Source organism: Oratosquilla oratoria, chromosome 7, assembly GCF_046742065.1.
Source record: "Oratosquilla oratoria isolate Oo_2021 chromosome 7, ASM4674206v1, whole genome shotgun sequence".
Classification (NCBI taxonomy): Eukaryota; Metazoa; Arthropoda; class Malacostraca; order Stomatopoda; family Squillidae; genus Oratosquilla; species Oratosquilla oratoria.
In genome coordinates this window covers 52,859,027-52,869,727 of record NC_134783.1, presented here as the reverse complement: position 1 = coordinate 52,869,727, position 10,701 = coordinate 52,859,027, and the positions used below count along the sequence as shown (strand labels likewise).

At 43.0% G+C, this 10,701-nt stretch overlaps 1 protein-coding gene across 1 annotated transcript in view; it reads right to left on the bottom strand.

Moving 5' to 3' along the window:
• The window catches only part of LOC143026924 (uncharacterized), a 20,294-nt gene extending 20,098 nt beyond the window's left edge, over positions 1-196 (bottom strand). The window contains exon 1 of the mRNA XM_076187715.1: positions 18-196. Coding sequence (XP_076043830.1) covers positions 18-43 — 26 coding nt within the window. The 5' untranslated portion in view covers positions 44-196. The remainder of the gene's footprint in view (positions 1-17) is intronic.
• Between the last annotated feature and the right edge of the window lie 10,505 nt (positions 197-10,701).

Here is a 10,701-nt window from a genome sequence, read left to right as displayed (position 1 = left end):
AGGTATTATCTACTCACCGTAATGACTTCCTGTATATTGCCATGACAAATATGTATTTCTCTTCTCTGCGTCCTTAAACGCAGAAAACTGCGCCCACTCAAATTTCTCTCTTTCTCTCTTTCTCTCTCTTTCTCCTGACGCGCACAAACTCTTTCCAGCTTTCTTATCTGAAGCCAAACAGACACTGAGGTACATTGGTTTCGTTCTGATGGAGTGAAGGAGGGAAAGGAGGCGATGGAGGAAGAGAAGGAGGAGGAGTAGGAGGAGGAGGTGGATGTGGAAAGAGGACCCATGTGGAGGTGGAGGAGGAGGTGGATGGGATGGAGGGATGGAGGGGGAGGAGAGGAAGCATGGAGGAGGGAGGGGGACAGAACAGGTCCCTGTGGCACCTCAAGAATTCAGTGACGCCTTCAAGAGAGCTTTCGGATGAGATGGGAGTACTCCTAGGAGGAGGAGGAGTAGGAGGAGGAGGAGGAGGAGGAGGAGGAGGAAGAGGAGGACGAGGGGCACCGGGAGACAGGTGCTGGGTCAGAATCATAACCTCCTCCAGAGGAACCTGACACTAAACACCTTCAATTCGGTTACGCGTTTCTCCGTTCCTTCCTTTGAACTCTCTCACTCCAACCGATTTCGTTCACCTCGCTAAGGCGCCAGACTCGGGCTTAAACGGGGTCCCGGTCGCTAAGGACCCCCTGTTTGAACTCATGGGTCCTCTGGGGTGAGTGGAATCGTCTGGGGTTACCCGGAACAGGGCGAAACCGGGTTGAAATTTTCGACCCCCCCCCCCCAACCGGATAGACGACATTATTACCTGCATTCTGTTCTTGGATCTCTGAAGTCTTTTTCGAGGTTTCTCTGTGTTGAGTATAATCGCCTCCTATCTTCACCAGAATAAAATGACTAAACCAGCTAATAAACCAGATTGAGCTGGCTCATACTAGTTGGAAACCTCAGGGTTTAATCTAGATTAAATAGAATTGTTTTCACCTTAACTAGAAGAAAGTTTTTCAAGTCTATGGTATGCATTGTTAATTTAGTTTCGTCTAGTGATGTTAAGGGTTTTCTAGATTAAATCAAATCGTTCCATCCTGGCCAGAAGAATGTGGCTAAAGCGGCTGGCCGCTCCGTGTGAAGGGGCACTTTATTTCCATCTAATTATGTCTAGCGGTAAGCGATTTTATTCACGTATGGTCACCAGAGTTTGTGCTAAGCAGCATCAAATCATTGTCTTGTTGATTTATGATTTATTATTCATTTGTTTATTTATTTATTTATTTATTTATTGCGCCGAGATGAAAAGAAGTTACAAAAACGTATTTCTACCTTGTGGCTCTCCGAGTTCATAGGGCACAGGTTGCGGTTCTGGACCCAGCCGAAATAGAATATGTAAAGTGTGTTACTGTGTTGGATTGTTGACATGACCTCACACATTCGAGGTCAAATAACCCAGGTCAGGTCAGGTCGAACAGTTTGTATAGCCCGCATTGTTTTCCAATGTTTATATTTATTTGATCAAATTGACTTACTAGTTTTCTTTTCATATGCAATAGTATTAAGCCTTTATCAAAATCTCAACACTCTTCATCATTCATATTGATGATGTGACATCAAGTTATCTAATTCCTGCATAGTAAACAGGCATTTTAGTATGCCAGACACTTTGCATACATTTCATAAGTTTACACCATCTACGCAACATTACCAGAATATATATGTATATATATATATATATATATATATATATATATATATATATATATATATATGTTGAGACATTCTGACAGGACGTAAATGGAGTAGGAAACACAGGAGTCTTAGTCTGAGTTTATTCCTGAGTAGTTTCACACATGGGCAAAATCATCCAGAGGTTGATTCTAACCCGACTAAAACCGCCTATTGCTAGCCAGAACAAAAAGCTTTCATAGTCGACAAAGTCTGGCCCCCAAGGACTCAGCGTGATGATCTGAGAGAACTAAGAGAATCCGATGACAGAGCCCACGATCGAGACTTTTTGGTTGTCTTGTCCCGAGGCGGCTGATGGTGGAGTTTCGTCATCCACCTTACCACCACCACCACCCCAACCACCCCCTCCCGGTCCTGGTTCGGATCCGGGTTTCACTACTGCTGCCCCCCCCACCCTCTTCCCCCCTCTCCCTTCCCCCCGCCCCCTCCTGCTCTGTGTGTTCTCTCTCTCCTCGTTCCGCGCGTTCTCTACCTTTGGCTACAGAGTTTGTGTGTTCACGGGGAGGAAGTTGGAGTGGGGAGACGACTGTGAGGGTTGGAGGAAAGGGGTGTGGAGGGAAGGAGGGAGGGGTGTGGAGAGAAGGAGGGAGAAGGAGGGAGGGGTGTATGGAGGGAAGGGGTGTGGAGGGGAGGAGCAAGGGGGTGTGTGGAAGGAAGAAGGGAGGGGTGTGTGGAGGAAAGGGGTGTGGGTATGGAGGGAGGGGTGTGTGGAGGAAAGGGGTGTGGGGAAGGAGGGAGGGGTGTATGGAGGGAAGGAGGGAGAGGTGTGTGAAGGGAAGGTGTATGGAGAAGGAGGGAGGGTTTTGTGGAGGGTAGTAGGGAGGAATGTGTGAAGGGAATGAGGGAGGGGCTTGTGGAGGGAAGGAGGGAGGGGCTTGTGGAGGGAAGGAGGGAGGGGTGTGTGTGTGGAGGGAAGGGGTGAGAGGAAGGAGGAAGGGGTGTATGGAGGGAAGGAGTGTGGTGGTGGGGGGAAGGGGGAGGGGAGGAGGAGGAGGGGGTCACATGAAGAATCGTCACCCCAGACTTCGACAGGGTAACAATTCTTCATGTGGGCCATCCTGTGTTTACGATTCTTCGGTTGTATAAGTTCATGACAATAAGCATAACCCTCATTCAACCTAACCTAACCTAATCTTTATTCCACTGTTGATATTCGGAGTACTGGGGTGACAGTTCTTCAGGTGGGGTCTCATGGGGTGACGATTTTTCATATGAGCGTTCTGGGGTGACAAATCTCCAGGTGGGATCTCATGAGGTGATGATTTTTCATGTTCTGGGGTGATAGTTCTTCATGTGGGATCTCATGGGGTGACAATTCTTCATGTGGGATCTCATGGGGTGCCGATTCTTCGTGTAGGATCTCATGGGGTGACGATTCTTCATATAGGATCTCATGGGGTGACGATTCTTCATGTGGGATCTCATGGGGTGACGATTCTTCATGTGGGATCTCATGGGGTGACGATTCTTCATGTGGGATCTCATGGGGTGACGATTCTTTGTGTAAGATCTCATGGGATGACGATTCTTCATATGGGATCTCATGGGGTAACGATTCTTCATGTGGGATCTCATGGGGTGACGATTCTTCATGTGGGATCTCATGGGGTAACGATTCTTCATGTGGGATCTCATGGGGTGACGATTCTTCATGTGGGATCTCATGGGATGACGATTTTTTATGTGGTTCTGGGATGACAGTTCTTCAGGTGGGATCTCATGGGGTGATAATTCTTCATGTGGGATCTCATGGGGTGACGATTCATGTGGAGTCTCATGGGGTGACGATTCTTCATGTGGGATCTCATGGGATGACGATTCTTCATGTGGTCGTTCTGGGGTGACAGTTCTTCAGGTGGGATCTCATGGGGTGACGATTCTTCATGTGGGATCTCATGGGATGACGATTCTTCATGTGGTCGGTCTGGGGTGACAGTTCTTCAGGTGGGATCTCATGGGGTGACGATTCTTCATGTGGGATCTCATGGGGTGACGATTCTTCATGTGGGATCTCATGGGATGACGATTTTTTATGTGGTTCTGGGGTGACAGTTCTTCAGGTGGGATCTCATGGGGTGATAATTCTTCATGTGGGATCTCATGGGGTGACGATTCATGTGGGATCTCATGGGGTGACGATTCTTCATGTGGGATCTCATGGGATGCCGATTCTTCATGTGGTCGGTCTGGGGTGACAGTTCTTCAGGTGGGATCTCATGGGGTGACGATTCTTCATGTGGGATCTCATGGGGTGACGATTCTTCATGTGACCCGGAGGTGTCTGTGTCTCTCGAAGAACTCGACGAAGAAGAACGAGAGAGTTCGGGAGTTTCCGAACTCGGGTCTTCGGCGAACAGCTTTGACCTCCGGCTTTCTCCAGAATCCTCACCCGTGACTGTTCAAGTCCGGGAAGTTGGGGGTGGATTCCCTCCTCCTCCTCCTCCTCTTTCTCCAGTGTAGGCCCTATGGTCTCTTGCGGTCTCCTCTTCCCACTCCCTTTCAAGAGAATTGCCTCCTTCATCCTCCTCCTTCAGTGTAGGCCCGATGGTCTCTTGCAGTCTCCTCCGTTCTCATGTTCTCCTCTCACTCCCTTTCAAGAAAATTCCGTCCTCCTCTTCTCCCAATAGAATAAAATCACATGTAGACAAACAAACTAAAGACGTACAGTCACTAGCAAAAGTTTTGACCAACGCTACAGTCCTCACAACGCCAATAAGTTTTTTTTGTCAATCACGTGAGATATTTTCCATACAGTTAATCATTTTCTTTAATAGACGAAAAAAATGTACAAAAATTATGGATTTTGCATCATTAACAACTCTGTGTGAGTCAAAACTTTTGCACGTAACTGTTCATTGTAACCTATGAATCGCATCACCAGTGATGATCACGTGACCGGCTGTGACGTCACGACCAAATGATGTGGTGTGACTTTCAATACAGAAACGAACTTTTACGATGTTTCAGGCGATTCACGAGAAGGGGAGATGAACATAGACGACGCAAGGTCTCCCTCATTTGATTGAATGAAATTAGTGTTAGATAAATAAGTGAAAAAATGAAATATGAATAAATAAATAATGAATTAAATTATCTAGCGATATTAGCAGGAAAACTAGTAAACAAGTAAATAATGAATAAATATCTAGGTCAATAAACAAATTAATAAATAAAATATGAATAAGTAGATAATGAATAAACAGATAAATAACAAATACAATTCTAAATAATAGATAAATATTTAGATTAATAAACAAATAAATAAATAAAACGTGAATGAGTAAATGATGAACAAACAGATTAACTGAAGACGTGTATTTTTTCCTGTAAACTTCTTAGGACCTGGGTAAGATTACTTATTCGTGTTATTGATATATTTATTTATTATTCAATTATTCATATTTACATTGCTATGCTCAGACCTAGATATGAAAGGAAAATTTTTACATTGTTTCACGAGAGAAAAAAAATATAACGAAGAAACGTTACACAATATCTCACAAGAAAAACAAAATAACGACGAAACGTTTCACAATATTTCACAAGAAAGAAAAAAGAAGAAAAAATAAAATAGGAAAAAAAAAGAAATTATAAAACAAATGAAAATATAACGAAGGAAAACGACGCAGTGTATCTCCACAAGGAAGGTCAAAGTTTCACGTCAGCAACAAGGAAATGAACTCGATGAGGAAGAACATACTGCAGTGTTACACATCCGGTCAAAGACGTGAGACGCGAAAGCGTGGCGTGGACCGTACAGACATACACATACACAAACACGCACATACACGCACACACACTCAAAAAGGACAGGTATGGAAGAGATCTTGAAAAAAAAAAACGTTTTCCACACAAAGTGGTGGATATCTGGAACAAACTGGACGAGACAATAGTGTGTGCAAACGCCATACAAGAATTTAAGAACAAATTAAATATTGCGAGATACAAAGACGGGTTAATACGAGCATAGCTCCCCTTCCCGTATAATACAACTAGGTAAACACACACACACATACATACAAACACACGGGCCATATACGAATTCTCATCCGGGAAGAAAATATATGTCGGTCATGAGTCCAACACGTGATCCAAGACCGTGGTGATTCACACGCACACAAACATACATACGCGTATGGACTGCGCGCACACAAACGTGAACGTATACACGCAGGCACAAGCGTATGCGAGACATACATAAACCGTAACGCATACATACATGCACTCATGTCCACACACACACATACATACTCATACACGCACATACATACTCATAAACGCACATACATACATACATACATGTGTATGCATAAGTGTACGTGTAAGATCACAGCATTGCCCATTGGTCGGTCTATAACAAACATGTTGAAATGTTCTTCAATTTCTTTGTGTTATTCCATGTTTTTACTGGGGAAGCTTCATTGCCGAAATTAATCATGTGTATTCTATTAATTTCCTGTTTTCTAATGTCGTAGGATTTTTTTTATATAAATATTTATGATAATATATTGTTTTGTCACTCCGGTTATTACATTGCATGGCATGCACGTCGGAGGGGGGGGGGGTTACCCTCCCTGCTCTAGAAATCCAGGGCGTGTTTGGAAATTTCCCGAATGTTACATGTGATTTCGTTATTTTTTTTCAAGTTTATTATATTAATGTATGACTAATGAAATTCATAATACAAAAATTCCTGATGTACTTGTTTTTTTATATCATAACTTTCCTTTTCCTTGATGTTTTATAATGTTACCTAGTTACTGTGGCTGTCATTTTACTTGTTTTGATAGACAATTCCCTCTATTTAGTTGAGGCAATTCATAAATTTGGGTTTTACTTAATCATGTATCCACAGGGTTATGTTTTTACTTGCATGTAGTTTGTGCGAATTTTGATGGTTTTATCATTGACACTGTCCTCTCATCCGTTCAAGAATATACAGAGACATGGAAAAGTCCCTTTTGGGCGGAACAATTTATCATCCATCCACAACCACATTCCATTCATGCCTATCTCTCGTTTTCTCCCTTCCCTGCCTAACAGATTTTGTAGTTTATGTACAAAATTGCTGTGATGCATAGAAGGGAGTGGGTGGAGAATGAGGGAGTATGTGTGAATATTTTGATGCAGCCCGAAGGATTTTCTCTCCATCTTCTTTTTCTGCATGAGGGGATGGAGAGGGAGGGTTGCCCATTAAGCAGCCTTGCTTAGGATGTGCTGTGTCTTGCTGCATTGCTTCTAATCCAGGGTATTTGGGCAACATGCAGGGATTACCAGTCATCCAGCAGGAGCTAAGAAAAGAGGGAGGAAGGGGTGGTGAATCCAAGTGGAGTATGTGGGGATGAAATGGGTGGGAATGGATTTATGCCTTTGACTTTGGCTACCTCCCATGTAAGGAGGAAAAAGCCCTTGGTATATGTATACATGTAAAAAATTAATTATTTCTACAAGGTCTATGACCTTTGTTGAGAAGTGGTCTGAGGGAGAGATAATTATCACTAGCCAACAAATATTAATTTTGTCTCTGCTACTTGACTAACTGTTGGTGTATCCCACTAATTTTGGTGCTCTGATTCCAAATCTGTGCTCAGATTTGTCCTAGCATGTAAGGTTCCCGAGTTATGCAACTTGGCTATACAGTTCACTTTGCCACCATTAACGATAGTTATATTACAAGTTTGAGAATAATGAGACCCAGACAATATATGTTTTATATATGAAAGAGGTAGTACTCACCTAGCTATAAATTTCTTCAAAAATGTTTGAGACTCTTGCTCTTGCGCTTGTTCGTGGATGTAGGATACTCCCGTTGCAAGAACCAGTAGTAATCACCCATCATGTTTTCGTTGAAGCGGCCTTGATACCTTCTTTCCATTATTGCGATATCTTGGTGAAACCTTTCACCATGTTCATCACTAATATCACCCATATTAGATGGAAAGAAATGTAGATGCGAATGCAAGAAATGCATCTTAAGAGACATCCGACACCCCATTCGTTGATAGGCCTTTAGCATGTTGTCCACTAGTTCTTCATAGTTATCAGCCCTATGGTTACCAAGGAAGTTCTGCACTACATGGACAAATGAATCCCATGCTGCCAACTCAAGTGGAGATAGTTTATTTCTGAACTCTCTGTCATGTATCAATTCTCTGATCTCCGGCCCTACAAAAATGCCAGCTTTAAGTTTAGCATCGGTTTTCTTTGCATCAAATTTCTCTTTGAGATACTGGAATCCATCAGAATCATGGGTCATTGCTTTAACAAAATTCTTGATAAGGCCAAGTTTGATATGAAGTGGTGGAAGGTAAATCTTCTGTGGATGTACCAAAGGCATGTGTTGTACATTGTATCGACCAATGATGGGTTCTTCTCTTTCAGGCCACTCTTTGACAATATAATGATTTCTGTCGTCACGGCTGTTCCATAGGCATAAGAAGCACATGTTCTTTGTATATCCTTGCTGCAGTCCAAGAATTAAAGAAATTACCTTTAGATCACCACAGATATTCCACATATGCTGCGAGTAATGAACACCTTCCAAAATAAATTTCATTGAGTCATATGTCTCTGTCATATTAACAATATGTGCGACAGGTATTGAAGGTTTTCTGTTGCCATTGTGTAGCAACACAGCTTTGAGGCTAGCAGTGCTTGCATCAATGAATAGTCTCCATTCATCAGGTACATGCTCACTCCCAAGTTGATTCATGAGGCCATTAACATCTTGTTCTTTATAGAAGGAAGCTAAGGCCTCATGGCGTCTACGGAAAGTAGATGTTTTTGTACCGTCTTCTAGAAGATTCCATTGCTTAAGTCGCGAGCCTAACAGTTCTGCTTTATCCTTTGTCAATGACAAATCCCTCACCAAATCATTCAATCTCTCTTGATTTATCAACTGGGTCTTCTTTTCCTCAGAATCATCCACATACATTTCATCCTCATTGTTATCTTCGTCTTCAGATGAAACATCTTCTGTAATTGCACTAGATGATGGAGGAACTGGGATTGGCATCTTCACATTATGGGGGACTGGTTTTATAGCTGGTGCATAATCTGGATATACAATTTTTGACTTGTTCTTACCTGAGAATCCCACAATATTTGTTATACAAATTTTTATTTAATAATTTTTTTTCCTAATAAATTTGTTTAGATTAACATTATTCAATTTATAAATCTAAAGAGCATTCTTTTAATCATACATTTGTCTGGAAATTACAGTATATCCATTATAAACTTAAATAAATGACGCCCAAACGAAACTCTGTGTAACTCAGGAACCTGACGTGCTACAACAATTCTGATTACAGATTCGGAATCAGCATACTCGACTTACTATAAATCACTCACTATTGCCAGAGTAGCAAATTCTTTGTTGACTAGTGTAATTAATGGTTCTTATGTTGGCTGTTTCTTCCGAAACAGCCAACATAAGAACCATTAATTACACTAGTCAATGTAGTAATTTCAGAGGGATTAGCCTGTTGAGTGTAGTAGGAAAGGCTTATGGGAGAATCTTAATTGAGAGGATTAGGAGAGGAACAGAAGGAGTAATTGGTGAGGAACAGTGTGGATTTAGGGCGGGTAGAGGTTGTGTAGATCAGATCTTTGTGGTAAGACAGATATGTGAGAAAGCTATAGGAAAGGGGAAGGATGTTTTTTGGGCTTTTATGGATCTGGAGAAGGCTTATGATAGGGTAGACAGAAAGGCACTGTGGGAGGTTATGCAGATTTATGGGATAGGAGGAAAGCTTTTGGGAGCTGTCAAGAGTTTTTATGTGAGTAGTAGAGCATGTGTTAGGATTGGAAATGGAGAGAGTGAGTGGTTTGAAGTAAAGGTGGGACTTCGTCAAGGATGCGTTATGTCGCCCTGGCTGTTCAACTTATACATGGATGGGGTGGTGCGAGAGGTGAATGCTAGGGTAGTGAGTCAGGGATTGGAGATGGTTAAAGAAAATGGAGAAAAGTGGGAGGTGAGCCAGCTGTTGTTTGCGGACGACACTGCGCTTGTGGCAGGGTCAGAGGAGGGATTGAGGAAGCTGGTGGCAGAGTTTGGGAGAGTATGTGATAGAAGAAAGCTAAAGATAAATGTGGGTAAAAGTAAGGTGATGAGATGTACAAGGGGTGAAAGTGGCAGTAGACTGGAAGTGAACATTAAGGGAGAGCGACTGGAGGAAGTGGATAGTTTTAGATACTTGGGTGCAAGTGTAGCAGGAAAAGGTGGAGTGAAGGTGGAGGTAGAATGTAGATTGAGAGAAGCGAGTAAATGCCTTGGTGGTTTAAAGAGTGTAATGAGAAATAGACATTTGGGAATGGATGCGAAGAGGAGACTGTATGAAGGAGTGATTGTGCCAACAGCACTGTATGGGGCAGAAACGTGGAACATAAGAGAAGAAGAGAGAAGGAGTTTGAATGTGTTTGAGATGAGGTGTCTGAGAAGTATGGTGGGGGTTACTAGGCTAGATAGAGTGAGAAATGAGGAGGTGAGGAGAACAGGGGTGAAAAAGGATTTGGGAGAGAGGGTTGATGAAAGAATATCAGGATGGTTTGGACACATGGAAAGAATGAGTGAAGAAAGACTAGTAAAAGAGGTATGGAAGGCAGATGTGGAGGGAGTGAACATGAGGGGACGTCCTAGGATGAGGTGGATGGATGGGGTGAAGGGGGCTTTGGGGAAGAGGGGAATGTCTGTTGAGGAAGGAAGGGAGAGGACGGAAGACAGAGGTGAGTGGAGAATGGTTGTATATGGATGATGTTGTGACTGCATGAGGAGGAATGGGCGGGGGGGTGGGGGGTGGGGTAGTATGTGCGAGTAAATTTTGACGCAGCCCGAAGGGATTTCTCCCCGTCCTCTCCTTATATGCAAAGGGGGACGGAGAGGGGGGGTCGCCGATTAAATGAAGCGGCCTTGCTGTGGATGTACTGTGTCTTGCGACACTGCTTCTGACCCAGGGC